Source organism: Lates calcarifer, linkage group LG17 (assembly GCF_001640805.2).
Source record: "Lates calcarifer isolate ASB-BC8 linkage group LG17, TLL_Latcal_v3, whole genome shotgun sequence".
NCBI classification, from domain to species: domain Eukaryota; kingdom Metazoa; phylum Chordata; class Actinopteri; family Centropomidae; genus Lates; species Lates calcarifer.
In genome coordinates this window covers 24,519,398-24,535,009 of record NC_066849.1, presented here as the reverse complement: position 1 = coordinate 24,535,009, position 15,612 = coordinate 24,519,398, and the positions used below count along the sequence as shown (strand labels likewise).

The window sequence follows — 15,612 nt, the reverse complement described above, 5'->3', positions numbered from 1 at the left end:
AGAGAGTGCAGGGGAAAGGAAATAAGGCTTTTGGGAGTGGGGTAATTACTGACTGGGTCTAGCTGAGAGTGGAAATTACTTCTGCCTCTATTTTCATGTTATGGTTTGTGCAATGGAAACATCCAAAAACTGAAGGATTTTCATATTTTCATGTATTTTTTTCTACAGTGTAAGTTAGAATGTAATTAGCTTTTTCTTATTTTTAAGATTTTTTTTCTTAAACCAAAACCATTCTACTTCAGGAAGGTAAAATCTGAAACATCAGTTTGTTGTTGCCATTAATTAAATAAAAGAAAATTGCAATTAGAAAATTGCCTTCATGTCTGCTCTAGCATTGTAAAGATTTAATCTTCCCTTCATGTTTTAAAGTATGTAAAAATACTCTGCAATGATTAAATAAAAAAAATAAAAAAAAACATTTTAGCAATTCCCATATAAAAAGTAAAAAAAAAAAAAAAGTCTGGAGAGGGGCCAGAAGCACATCTACATGCACTTCCTCATTTAGAAACTCTGGATCTATGAATATGCCACTACTTGCATTTACTGGTGAAAGAGCAGCGTGCATCGAGATGTTTAGCTTTAGAGGAGACATTGGAGAGAGCCATGCACATCTGTGCAACAATTAGATCTAGAGTCAGGTAAGGAGTCTGTCTGCACCAAAATTGGCAACTAGATGTGTCAGAGTGGTAAGTGTAATTAGTATCTTTTATTTGTTAGTTTGTTAGCTTTAGGAAGGGATTCTTCTCCGCATATAACCAGAACTAAATGGCATGTCATTTAAATTAATGTTTGTATAAGTTGCATCTTGCATGCAGCTCATCCACCTTCTCTTCTTCTAATCTTCCATCCAAGACAGTGGGTGAATTGCAATTCTATTCATTTTTCAAGCAACATTAAGCTTAAGCTAGTGAATTGATTGAAACTGACAAACTCTGGAGACCAAAACCTGCAACATGAAACCTGCAACATGATGCCTGCATTTACTGCAGCTTAAAACACTTGAACTTTTCTCATTAAATGCCACCACAGCTCCAATAGCCTCTCAAAGCTGAGCTGTAGCAGGGCATCAGCTTTGATTGCTCCCTGGCCTGGAGTGGAGCTGCAGCCTCACACACAGGGCGGCAGTGGGCAGGTGCAGGAAAAGGCCCCAGTAATTGGCTGGCTAGTGTGGCCAGGCCTCCGGTGGGGCTGGGCAATGACTCCTGAGGAAGACACACAAAATGAGCAACTGCATCAAAAATTGAGGTTGGCAACCTCCATGCACGTCTGGGCGATTTTTCAAATGAGCATTTCTCGGCCCCAGAGGAAACCAAGGCACTCATACTATCATAAGCAATTGGAATAGAAATGGACACAAAATACTTTTTTTCTGGCATGCATAAGTAGGTTGGGCAAAAGGGCAAACTGTGATGTTCAAAGAGTGTTGGATAAGAGAGCCGCAACAAAAAGAGGTGTGTTTTATTTTCTAAAGAAATGGGGTTAGCATATTTTTGTTACTGGAGTTTGTCTTTTAAGCCTCACATATTCCTTTGCATGTTCTTTAAAGAATGAAAAAAGATCAGAGAAATGAATAATAATAAGGACTGTAAGAGCTACATGGTGTGTCCTGCTGCCACTGACTGAGCTTTCAAAGCCCAGAGCAGAAATAGCTCAGTTTTCACATCAGAGGTTCTCTTTTAAAATTTTGATAAATGTTACTTTAGACAAGTGAGTTATCAGCTTTCTTTAATCCAAAGCCGCTATAATGACACAAGGTTCTGCCTTGTTTTCTGTTGCATATGCAGCTTAATTTTAAAAGAAACAGTGAAATGGCAGTTTATTCTTTAATTTGCATAATATAACTAATTTCAGAGACAGAAATTTTGAGTATAATTTCAGGTGGGATTTGATCAAATTGTTCAGAGATTTGATTTAATTGCTCAAAAGTGGGTGTGTTTTTGCAGGTACAGAGACTCTGAGGAGCCACATTTTTACCCACACCTGGCTCATTGTCTCTGGATAAAGAGACGGAAAACGAGAGAAAAATAATCACAAAAACTCAGACCACGTCTTCAGCACAGAAAGTTTTTGCCAACTGATATCCTGACGTAAACCCATTTTGCTTTACTAGTTAGCAGCTAGGAATTAGCTTGTTATCCCATTAGCTAGATTAAATTTATGTGTATGTGTCAAAGTTTAGGATGTGTCATCAAACACTGTAACTTCTGACAGAAAGAGAAAGCAGAGTGATTTTCATTTCTTCTCTCTCTCTCTTGAAACTGTGCTTTTAAATTTGTTTGCTGTTGCAGCTCATGTGTTAGCAACCAATTTCCACTTTACACATAAACACAGGGCAACATTATCAGTCTTTTGGAGTTGTGTTTGAGGTGAGCTGATGAACGCAAGTCCAATATTTGGTCTCCTTTTAGCTCTGCTTGGTCTTCACCAACTCATGAGGGAAGTATCTCACTCTTTAGTGGCTAACTGTTCCGCAACAATCCCTGCTAGGTGCTAACTTTGTCTGTCAACCATTATGCGTTTGGTGTGTAGAGTGGGTTTTTCAGAGCTTGTTAGCGTTCTGTTACTGGAAAGGAGGTTGTTGTGGAGAGCTGAGAAACCGCAACTATGAGCTGAGAGACTAAAAAGCTCAGTAGAGCTGAGAATTAATTGACAGCTCTCTGTGGATCCATCACTATGTGCAACACCTTTCATTTCAGTGCATCTTTAAAGGCAACCAATGGGATGAACACAGCATAGCAGTAACTGTGGGAATGTTTGCAGTTTGTACAGTGATTCCTAAAGCTGTTTCCAAGTCCAAAGTCAGATTGAGATTAATCTTTCTACTCCATTATCTCAAATATTTCACTCGCTTCAGGGCTTTACTCAAATCTGATGATTTGGGGGGAAAGCTTGCCTCGGATCCAGTTGCACACCACGCCTGAACAGAACTTGGCAGAGTTGATTGAGGGACACATTTGCATTTGGCCGACCAAATCACAATTTTTATAGACCCCTTTCGCAATTACATATTCTCTGTGTTAATGTTACTTTCAGATGGAATTAGTTCTTTATGTGCTCCGATGCTTGTAGTCCATTAATTTAGTTTTATTGCCGCTAAATTAGATTCACTTACCCCCTCTGGCAAGGAAGCATAATGTGCATAAAAATAACTTATACCCCTAAACATTTGTTCTCAAAATATTCAGCTCAAGTACGTTGTAGGTAGGCCACATGAATGTCAATAACCTTCAAAACTCCTTGTGATGTTTCAGACGTTTATTGTGACTGAACTGACTGAACTGAATTACTCTCTTATCTTTTCACTCAAGTTCCTCTAAAAGTCATAGGCTGCCTCTGCCAGGCTAGGGCAACACATCTCACTGCCTACCTCAAGTTTCTGAGGAAATGTTTTCTCTCAGGATCTGGCATTGAGATGATGATAATGTTGTCACCTTCACCCACCACATTCTGTGTAGACGGTGCTCTTTCACTTTCATCCTTTAACATTATGTTTTAGTGCCACTATCAAAGCATTATGAGTGTTTTCTTTCTGCTAGAAAGGGGCTGCGACTCGCGGGTCACATTGGGAATTGTGTCTGATTGCAGCTGGTGTGGTGAACTATGAAGTACGTTTTCAAAGAGCCTTGCAGATTGCTCTGTAGGGAACTGAAGCTAGGACCAAGCTGAGGAGAATCAACACAATGCTGAACAATAAAAGCAAAGCAGCACATGCTGATAGTTGAAGTATTTTTACTCTCAAATCACTGAATGTCTGTCTCTTGAGGAGGAAAATGCTAACTATATATGCTAACTATATACTAATACTATACTGTATATATATATATGTGTGTGTGTGTGTGTGTGTATAGCTATAGATAAAACATCTTAAAAACAAAAGATTTTCTAAACTGCTGATAATTTCAGTTATATTCAGATTAAATTCTATTTTAAGGGCAGAGGCATAGGCATATAAGGCATCAGTTTTGGAAATCATGGGGATTAGTCTATAAGATTACATCTGGAATGGCATCAATTTCTCTTCACTTTTTTTGAGTGCTGATATTATGTAATTAATTAAGTTCTTTTAACCTTGCACTCTAAGGAAATAAGCCTACAGTGGTCTATTACTGAAATATGTATTCGCATATTAAAGCAAATCAGCTTTTTCTTTGAATGAAATTTTTGTTAGTTTGGAAAGCAGAGAGATTGATAAGGAATGACTGTGTGTAGGCTAAGCTAAATAGTTCAATAGACTGTTTTCATATCAAGGCCAAGATCTGACTTCCATCAGTGCAGACATAAACACCACATCATTTAGTCATGTCTCAAATATCACTGAGCCGCCATCGGTGAGATACGTGTCTGAATGTCTGATGAGAGGTTGGAGACTTTATCACCAAAGCAGCAAAAAGTCAAAGGAAATCTTATCTTTTGAAATTCTTTGGAGTGCAAAACAGTTGCCTTTATAATAAATGACTTCTCATTCACTCTAATGAGAATTTTTGCTTTGGCTACCACTTTTTCTGAACTTAATGTTCTCATTAACCCTTCAATTATATGTCCCGTTTTTCAAGTCTGTCATATACACTGGACTTGCACTTTGACCACTCTACTTTTTGCATCAATTCATGCCTACCTCCCTGTTCTCACTTGGGCATGTGGTTTAATGAAAATATCAAATTTTTGGTGGGAATCCAAATAAAAGTCTTTGCTTTCTCTTACTTAGATGGAGTCATGGATAACATTCCACACAGACGTTACTTTTGATTGTTGTAATCCATGGATAATTTCAAACCAAATCACTATGCAGAAAAATAATGACAAAAGCAAAACACCAGATACACCGGTGCATGACGGGGCTTACGCTCTGTTCCATTAAATGTTGGATGGGGGCAAATTCTCTGCTGGCTGGGTGTAATTACAGTATTAGTATGTCACAGGGATTCAGCTCAGATATGAGAAAAGAAATGAATGAACCACTGGGGCTTGTGAGATTTGATTTAACCCCCAAAAGTGTATGTTTTCCTCACAAACTTAGCTTAATGGCAAAAGTGTTCTTCCAAAATGCAACAATGTGCTGCTGCAGCCTATCCCAACAGGCACGAGGGCATATTACTAAGCTAAAGTGCAAATTTATACCCCAAAAGTATATGTTCAGCAATTTATCATGATTTTACAGGAATTACTTAAAGCTAGAACACATTTGACACACATGTTACAAGCAACTCTGTACTTAAAAAAAAAAAAAAGTTTTTCTTTTATGCTGATGTAATGTCAGTTAACACAGTCTTGGAAAAACTATGGTTTAGAAGTCTTTGAAATTCAACTTGTAATTTCAACTTGATCTGTCCTTTCATTCCAACATTCTACTAGGAAAGAGTGATTTGCATTTTTCTAACATCCTTGGCAGATAGCATCATTGCTACCTGAACATGTGATGGGGAATACTCTTGGCAATTTGAGTCTCTGAACCTGCATTTCCACACTGCCTTCTTTCATCATATGAAATGGTTAAACATCAGAGAGGAGTAAAAGACTGGCTATGCGTTGTGCAGTCAGAGCTGCACACTACGTGCATAGCACAAATCACTTGGGGGACTCGAAGTGTGATGCTTTTATTTCACGGCTTGGAGTAAGACATAAACCCACGCAAATTACAACAGACTGCAAACCAGTGGGAGAACCACCTGAGATAACGGGCTTTGATGCTGTGTCTTCCCCACTGCCTCTAGCAGCCATCAATCAGCACAAATCCAAAAGAGATCCAAAGCCCAGAAATTCTCTTGCTGTTGCTACAGAGCACCATATGCATGACTGCATATTCTAAAAATCAGCCAAACGTGATCCGGTCACACCAGACACACACACACATATATAGAAATGCTGGACATGTATCCAACTCATTAAATTGCTATTGTATCATGGCAGTATTAATCATATAGAGGTTCTATATGCTGGATTGATGTTCAGAGGAATAAATGAGTATTTAATAAGCCAGATAAAGCTGACATTACATGTAAAATTTCAGCAACTGACTCTTTTCCAGTAAAACTAATATTTTTTTTGATTGATTGCTTGGTAAGAGGTCAGAAAGGCCAAAGAAAATCAGTTTCACTCATAAAATGATTTTTTCTGCGTAATGTGCTTTCAAGAAAGTATGTTAAAAGGTGTCATTCAGAGATGTAATTTTGAAGATGAGTGGAATAGCTCATAATGATATTCACCAACCACTGCATTTAGCATTTTCTTCCAAAAGGAGCCAGCTGTCTAAATTATTGCATTTGCACTTAATATCTTTGATTCAACATTCCCTTTCCTTTCTGCTTTGCCTTGGTTAAAATATTCAAATAACTAAATCTATATTAAAGACGTAACAGCTTAAGCAACATGTCTCACTAACTGGCTAGATGTGTGAAACAAACCGTTTTTGCAGTCAAGAAAGAAGTGCTACATTCTTGTACTGAACAAAATTAGTAATGAGGAGGTAGTTGTGGACAATGCACGGGTACGGACATTCTGCTAAAAACAAAGCACTAAGCACACGTGGATATAGTCACTTTTTATGAAGTCAGTACTTCCTGATATTCAGCTTTTTTCATATCAAATAAATTGTTCATTCAAATCCACTGTAGTCTGTTCTTATGATACAAGTATAGTTTATAAAGTTTAGTGTTCAAAATGATGAATAGGCCTTTTTCACCTGCCAACATTATGACTTGTTATAGTAGAGATGGAAAAGCACAGGTGTTACTTATAGCATCAACGATGGCTCTCTTCTATTCAAGTGTCCTACTAAACCATGACAACATGACACTGAGCCAGCAGTGACAGTACCAGGACACTGAAACTGAGGCAGCTTAATGGAATTCAGCCAACATTACTTTCATTGTTAGCACCTGTGGTTTTCCTACTGTGGCCTGTCAAAATGTGGTTCTGGTTCTGCTGTTTTAAAAAACAGAAACTTTATTTTAACTTTACTCTATACACACAGTATCCCAAACTCAATTTGGATTGGTTCTTTTTTAAGGATTTGGAACTGTGACAACAAATAAATATTAATTCAGCTTTAAAGAGGTAATGTTATTGAAGATCACAATATAAAGATGATTTCCTAGTATGAAAGAGAAAAATATCAAATCCTTATGGAGGAACTGAAACCAGAGAATTTTGGCATTTTTGTTTGAAATGTCTAAAACAATTAACCTATTGTCAAAATAGCTTCTGATTAATTTTCATTAATTGTCAGTCACCTAACTGATTCATCAATGAATCATTGCAGCTTTATTTACACCTATGCTTTTTAAGCACAGCTGCAAATGTCTGTACAGGGTCTTTTTGGTAATTATATGTGAGTCACAAACTGTACATGAAACATACACTGTCTATAGACCACACATAAAAATGTATTTTATTTAGTGTATTAACAAATTGTATTATACATTTTATAGACAGTGTTTTTGTAACTTTTGTTTCACAAACAACAGCATTATAAAAATAAAAGCACATGTAACATATATTGTGATAATGGCGTAATTTTTTTTCTCAGCAAATCTCAGAATAATACAGCATCTATTTAATCACTTTGTTTCATTTATTTCTTACAAAACTGTGTAGTAGAGTTTAAAAAAAAGAAGTGAGTTTGTTGCTGTATGGAAAGCTAAGAACAATGAGGTGCCCATCATTTCCCAGGCTGAAAGACAGGGCCATGGTATTAACACAAGTATTTATATTTACTGGAAAGTAAATGTGATCAGAGAGAAAAATACACAATAAACAAAGAAACCAAAAAATAAAAATAAATAAAAAATAAAATGAATAAATAAAATGTTAAAAAAAAGAGAAAAAGAAAAGGAAAAAAAGAAAAACATGCTGGTGTTGAAATGTTTATATGTGTGAGATGATTACATTGCTTGAGTAATACTTCATCAGCAAAAGCTTTTGTTTACGTATGTGAGTGATTCAGATTTGTGCAATCTACAAACGTTAGCACACTGGCAACATATCAGTGATGGCAGAGCTTTAAATTTATATTATCAACTGTCAAAGTTATTTTTTCATCAGGAGAGAAAGAAAAAGCTATGAGGCAAGTTTGGTGAAATCCTCCTTAATTCTACGATGTTGTACAAATTTATACGAAAAGCTGACATGAGAATCTCAAACGCACTCTTGAGATCCATGACGACAACAAAAAATGTCCCCCAAATGTCCCTTGCACAGCTCCAGAATTGCTCTTAACCATCATCAGGCCTGTGTGATAACTGCTCTGCCATCTGTGCACCTGGCCGCCTGCCCACTTATTAGCTACATAATTTGGTTGTTTCGTATTCCATCGAATTGGGCTGCTTGGCAGTGAAAGTCTGCAGTGCTGCCTGGATCCTGGCAACGTCTGTGGTGGACAGTTTGAGCCGGTGCCGTAGCAGACAGGAGAAGAGGTCCAGAGGCTGAGCTCCGGGTGGTGAAAGCCTGTTGACCCGATCCCGGATCTCCAGCAGCTGCAGCAGGGCAGAGTCCTGTGATCCCTGAGTATATGGGTAGTCCAGCTGTAAAATCAAATCCTGGATCGCCTCTGGGTCAAAGTGCATACTATAGCCGTACACCTGGATGCTGTTGATCTTCATGTAGCCTAGATTTCGCCCCGGTTCTAGGTACTCCAAGGGTTCATAATATACAGTTCCATTTCCGTTAGTGGAGGGCCCCCTGATCCGGCTCCGAAGATAGAAGTGGACTGTCTCAAAAAATGTTTTCCACTTGTTGCCCAAAGTCAAAGTCCAATTGTAACAGTCATAGGGAAGGTCTAATTTAGTCCTCTCCCAGTCTGGGTAGTTGTTCTGGTCAATGGGCATGATCCAACTCTCTGAATGGCTTCCCCCAAATGGATTGATATAGACAGATAGCATGGGGTCCAGAGTGCTGTTCTTGGTAAGGCAGATCTGTAGAGACATCCCCAGGAGCATGTGGACATGGTTTGACTTATATTTATTACTTTTCAGAGTCAGCAGCATCCTCTTCCTCCACGACGGGTCGAACCAATTATTCAGCCTGACGTCATTACTGACAAAGATCCCGTGGATGCTGATGCGGTTGTCACGTTTCTGCAGAAGGTAACGCAGCTCCAGGTCCTGCAGGTCTGTCTCAAAACCGATGTAGTGGTCAGTGGAGTCGGGCACCTCGTTGCGGCACACGCCCTGGCTAAGCATGTAACCGTGGTTGCAGGTGGCGCAGCGGGAGCGGTTCTCATAGGAGCAGGAGGCACAGGATGTGCCCTCACCCACCACGCAAGGAATCACCCCCTGGCAGGGAGGGTGCTCGTATGGGCAGGAGCAGCTGCGGGTCTCCTCCACGTAGGAGCCAATGTGGTTGTTCTCGCTGCAGTACATGATAGAGAGGATGTAGTTCAGCCAGTAGCTGAAGGGTCTGCAATGGAGACAAAGGAATATGTAAGATTTACTGTGAATACAAACATTTCTATGAAATTAAACTCCAAATATTTACTTAACATTTTTCATTTTGCTCAGAAACACAAATATGGTAATTGACTGCATGACAGGTATTTTGACTTATAAGAATTTATGAAGGCACTTGACAAAGAAAAAAATAATGTTGCATTTCATGAAAAATCTAATTACATTTAGTGAGAGGCTGATAAAGATAATATGTCTTCTGGGCTTTTCATAAGATGTTTAACAACATAAAATCTGATTTTAAAACGTGTTTCTGATACATTATTCAATCTAGAGCGATGAGAGTTAGCGACTAGCACTATAGAAGTAGCAAAATGTTGTTTTTATTCAAAGACACAAACTAGTAAATCAAAATTCCTCAGGTTGTTTGTGAAGAAAGGAGCAGATGGACCAGATGACAAGAATATAATGACGTTAATCAGTCTTTCACTTTCTTTGTTTCACATCTGTCACATTTCTGAATTCATTTTTGTTCTCCAGCAGAGTTAGCAGTTTTGTTATTATGGCTGTGTGCAGCTGCTAAATTAATTTAGGAGAAACAATGGTGCATGTATAAGTAATTTACATTTAAAAACACATTTTTGAGGGGAAAAAAACAGTTGTCCAAACAGTTGTTTGACTAAATAATTGCTGGGCTGCATAGTATGTGCAGCATAGGCAATTTCAACTTTAATGATCAATATTGGATTAAAGTCATTAAAAGTCAGCCAAATTTCTTTCCCACAACTTCACAAACCAGAAATCTGTGAAGCACATTTAAGTATTTCAAAATAAGTGCCTACCTCTGTACTACTGGAGGACCATTTCTCATTCCTATACAGCCAGTGTTTGTTACTGACCCCTTACCAAAGGTTCGAGACACAAAAATGGAGGTAATTTGCTATAACTTTTGCTATAATAAAATCTTTTCTCTTCAACACAGACAATGAAGACTTTGATAATTTGGATGTGAAGCTCTCTGATTTGATAACTGCTTCAAATAACTGGAAGCTCTTCAGCACAGGACAGGTAGAGTCTGATCACTTTTGTTTGATCTGATACAATATATTCAAATGGAATTTGGTTTGATTCAACATTGTAACAAAACCCTCTTTACACTCTAATTGGGATCAGAAATTGGCACAGAAATGGCAAAGCTGCTGTGATAATATGCATTGCAGATGATAATGCTACAAGTGCATACATACAAGCAAAACACCTGTGTACAGTGACATTTGCAAGTCAATGAACACCTTTATGTTGTCAGATGTCATAACAATATTATGTTTCCTTCAGTGTATTGTACTCTATCACTCACTAAGTACATGTATGGTAAGCATAAAAAGCCATATAGAAAGTCTGTAGAAAACTTCAGCTGTGGTGTTTGTCAGTTTCATATCAGTTTTTTCACCAGTGCTTTGAACCAGCCAGCCATTCTAACACTCCAACATCACACTGAGAATAGTCAGTGTGTGTAGACGTGAGTGTGACGTCGAGGATAAAAGGAAAGAGCAAAAGACATTTTCTCAAATCATCAATTTTAAAATCTGGTGACATGTTGTCAAAAAACAGTTGATATAATGTGTTAACAGTACCCAGTCACTCTGAAAGTCATCAGTTAGAGTCAGTTGTGCATATCTCACCTCCAGAGTGGAGGCTGTGCACAGCGAGAGAGAGGAAGCTGTCCCGCCATCATAAAGCGCATTGTGTCAGCAGGACATGTAAACTGTCATGGAGACGCAGTGTGCAGCGCGGGCCAAAGAGAGGCTGGGTGTTCACTCTGCAATCTGTTCATTGTCTGTCAGCTCATTTCACACAGATCAATGCCACACACCAACTTTCTCCTTCTGCCACTGATTCAATTTTCACTTGTGAGCAAAACTTTTTCCTCCGTAAATGATGCTCTACATTTTTTCCATTAGAAATGATATTTATTTACTTAGTGAACCAAGAGAAAAAAAATGGCACATCATTTTTCTGTCTGGCTCCATCACTGCTATTCTGACACCTCTTGTATTCTCAGGCAGCACAGCTGAAAATGCAAAAAACATATTGTCCTTATCTCCAAAGTACTAGAAAGTTACAAAAGCTCCAAAATGGATTTGTAGTGTTAAGTTACAAAGTATATGATATTTTTTGTTTGCTTTTTCTTCATCTGACAAAGACCATGATGCTTCAGTAAATGAATAATGGCTGCAGAGATGCATGAATATTCTCTTTTATAAAAAGGGCAAAAACAAATCCTCCATGAACTAGGTCATTACACATAAGGCGATATGGAAACGCGCTGTGGAATATTTGAAATCATTGTTTTTTTTTGTCTTTTTTTGGTGTAGAACAGGAAAATAGTGCATTTAAATTCAAAATGTATAAATTATATCCCACAATGAAAAGATTTTTCAATACAGAGGAGAGTGCAATTTTTAGCTGAGGGGGACTTTATCTTTATTCTAAATGCCTGGCTTTGAACCCTGTTAATATGAACCAACAGGCTCTTCCTCAGATCTTTTGAGAGCAGCAGGTTAAATCACAGCAGGGTCCAAACTATCCAATTTAAGTATTTGCTTCCATCGCTCTTACTATATCTTATGACTGCATTTACTGCTCTTCCTAAATTTTCCCCAGAAACTGTCCAGTTGAAGTGCTGAGAAATATTAAATATTAGATTCAGTGCCCACGGTGCTGCATGTGAGGTTGTGCCTTGTTTATGGACTCGTCTCCACATTCCCTGCAAGTCACTTATTTCATCAGTCTACATTTTAGCATCTTGATTTAGTTTTAGTCTTACTCTTCTGATGAAAAATGTCAGACTTTAATCATTTGATTTTTGTCAGTTTTTGTCAACAAAAACAAGGCTACATGTGAGGAAATATAAAACAGTCTGACATCATCCCCATGAAGAAATTAGCATTCGAGTCTGAGTTACATAAAGTCAGTGTGTGAGATTTTGGTAAAACTATTAAAAAAGTCCTTTGACCTGATTATTTCTGGAAACATGTCAAATATGTAATGGCCATTACTGGCTCCTTCAATCATGCTGCAGTGGACTAGGAGCTGCTGTGAGCTGTCAAAAATCAAGAAAAATAAACAGTTGTAACAAATAATAGGGTTGTTGATGCTGCTATTTTGCCATGTTTCACGGTGCTGAACTGAGAACTCAGTAAGTAAGTAGCTTTGTAATGCATCTTTTAATTTGCATTTCTCTCTCTCACTCCAGCGACAGTCTCTCTCCTGCTGTGTGCATCTGATTACAGAGTGCCATACATTTTACTCCTGCTTTCCCCAGACTTTACATTTCAGTTTCCTCTTTCACAGTGGTCAATCTGCAATGATAAATCAGGTGCAACAGCTATTTATATTTCCATGTCCTCCTCCTATATTTTGCCCCTCTAAAATATTGCATATTACATAAGACCAAACACCAAAAACATTAGCATATGCTATGTTTAACAAGCAATACAAATCTATTTAAAACCAGAAAATTGTTGTAGCTCTAAGGTTAACAATACATCTTGTATGGTCTAATAAGATTTTGTGGCTGATTGGTAAAATGCTGTTAAGAATAGTACACTGTTTCAGGAAGTGAAGGTGGTGGGTGGCGGGAGACTGTAGCTGCAGCTAAAAATCACATTGCAGAGGATGAATATTTGGTTTCTCACCTGAAATAGCTCCTAAAATAAACCTGGCTGCATCAGCTGCACTGGCATAATCATATTTCTTTTTCATAAGCCTGGAGTCTGCAGACTATGTGACTGATATTTTGTGAGAAAAAGACAAAAATAGATTGAATGATCAGCTGAGGAGAGAAAACTTTTTTGTCTATGAGTTCATCACAGGCTGGTTAACCAACGTTAAAATCTCCCAAACTTAGCATATTCCCTTAAAACACTGCAAACTTTAATTTCACAGGAGAATAGCTTTGATTTCCAGGATGTAAAGGAGACCTGGGCTGGGAGTGCAGCCAAGTCATCAGGTGTGACACTATAGCTCACTTCAATAGTACCTCACTTGAATATCAAAGCACTAATATATTGTGTGTATTATTAGCATAATGCCTAGTTCAGGGGATAACAAAGTGCTGTGCACAGAGTGGGCTGAAGAAAATAAATGAGCACTGCCGTTTACAGCTTGCTTGAAAGGACTTGTGATGTGGCTGCAGGCTTTGGAATTTTTGCAACCACACACAGGCATACACACACACACACACGCAGACTTCCACATCCGTGTCAACAGAAAGGTCAGCAGGAATACTTATCAGCTTCTCACCTCTCCCTCAGCATAATAATTTTGGGCTGAGTTCGACACCTCTTGCTGAGGGTGAAAAGCTTGTTGACGATGCGTCGCGCTTTGCTCAGGAGCTGCTGGGTGTTGAGCTCCAGCTGTTTGTAGCGCTGGTGAACGGTCGGCTCCATTGTCCAGAAGTACTGGATGGCGGACGTGTTCAGGGCGTAGAATGTGGGAAGCCTTCGAACAAAGTTCTGGAACTCATCTGGAAGGCAAGCAAACATGTGGGATGAGACTGGAACAGCCTTTTTTTTTTCTCCAACACAGGACAGACTAACTCTCTCACTTCTCCCAACTATATTTGGCTGGTTTGGTCAGACCAAATGAGAGAATCATTTTGCAGAGGCCAGATGGGCTCGAGAGCTACAGGGCAAACTGGTAGTGATATTGTTTGACGCATATGCTAATGGAAAAAGGCAGAGCTAAATACGGGGTTGGGGTAAGATTTTTTTCTTTCATTAATGAACAGCCAACAGCTTTTCCAGAGCTAATGCTGCGGGTCTGTCTGTGAGGAAATAGGATGGACACAGAGCATGGAGGGTAATATCTGTCAGTCCCTCTGAGCTGCTGTCTGCTGCATGCACAATGCACTGTAAACAGATTACATTTCCAAGGCATTCAATAACAATATCATCACCATCGTAATCATGATTGGTTGTATGGAAAATCGATGTGTGTGCAAAACTGATGAGAAAATGACCGCACGACTGTTGCTAATTAGTTATCGTTATCTTGATAATACAGCATTTGATTAGAAAACCAATTAAGTGTCAATGGCTTCCCCGGTGATTATGCAAGGTGTATTACATGTCCCTGTGAAATTAATAAGTTGATTAAACAGCTTGTAATAAAATATATTAAAGGATATTTGGGGTCTTTTCATGGCCTACATTTTGAAATGAGGAACATTCACCTGAGAAGACATGGTGCAGCTTCTATGTTCATTTAATTCCACGTAAAGACTGTTACCTTTTGACACATGGGTTTATATAAAATATATATATAAGGAATTTAAAGACTAAGCCTGTAGTTATTCTATATTTACATCCTTGTCAGCAAATCCACTACCACTAGCAAATATTTATAGCATCAGGATATATGTGTGATCAACTACAAATAAACTGCAGTGCCCATGTTCATTAAGGAACATGTCACCCAGTTCAATACTGTGGCTTAGTGATACATTTTTAATCATTTTTGGACAGCAATGGCATCCAGGAATAAGGTACATCAGACTCAGGATACACACATGGTATAGTATGATCAGCTGGTTTTGTTCTTTTTAATGGGATTTGTTGACTCAACTTTGGTCATTTTTAACTTCGTTTTTTACATGTTTTGTCTTCAGTTCTTAATGTGTTGGTAGATTTTCTGTTCTGGCAGATTTTTTTTTCTTCTAAATCTTCAAATAGCAGCTTGGATTTTGATAGCTCCACAGACATCGTATCTTTGTTTGCACAATTCAAACATCATGCTAACAGACATGTGCAGGAAGGAAGGAAGACTAATACAAAGTCCTCCTCTCTCGTGCCCTATTTGTCCAGTAACAACAGATCCGTTATCTTTAGAGACTTCTTGGTTAAATTGAGGTTGAAATAAATAAACTAAAAGAGATATTGATTAATTAAATACAGTAGACAAAACAGTAACTTACTCTTTCTCCCCATGTTTCCTGGGGAAGGTACAAACTGCAAGTAGCTGCTGAACTAGACCATTATTTTATCACCAAGACAACGATACCTCATCCCTGGACACCCACTCTCTACCCACCATTATTATCTTGTCAGCCACTGAACCCAGGAAGGCAACAGCGCTTCCTTTTTGTATGATTTTAAAAATAGAAGACACTGTCAGATTTGGAGGAGCACAAGTACAGACACTGTGTGGGCAGTATTAAAAATAACATGGA

General features: G+C 38.3%; 1 protein-coding gene across 1 annotated transcript in view; it reads right to left on the bottom strand.

Moving 5' to 3' along the window:
* Nucleotides 1-7,362: 7,362 nt before the first annotated feature.
* brinp3a.1 (bone morphogenetic protein/retinoic acid inducible neural-specific 3a, tandem duplicate 1) overlaps nucleotides 7,363-15,612 on the bottom strand; it is a 42,182-nt gene continuing 33,932 nt past the window's right edge. Inside the window, 2 exon segments of the mRNA XM_018670939.2 lie at nucleotides 7,363-9,393; nucleotides 13,686-13,908. Of these exon segments, the coding sequence (XP_018526455.1) occupies nucleotides 8,277-9,393; nucleotides 13,686-13,908 (1,340 nt within the window). The 3' untranslated portion in view covers nucleotides 7,363-8,276.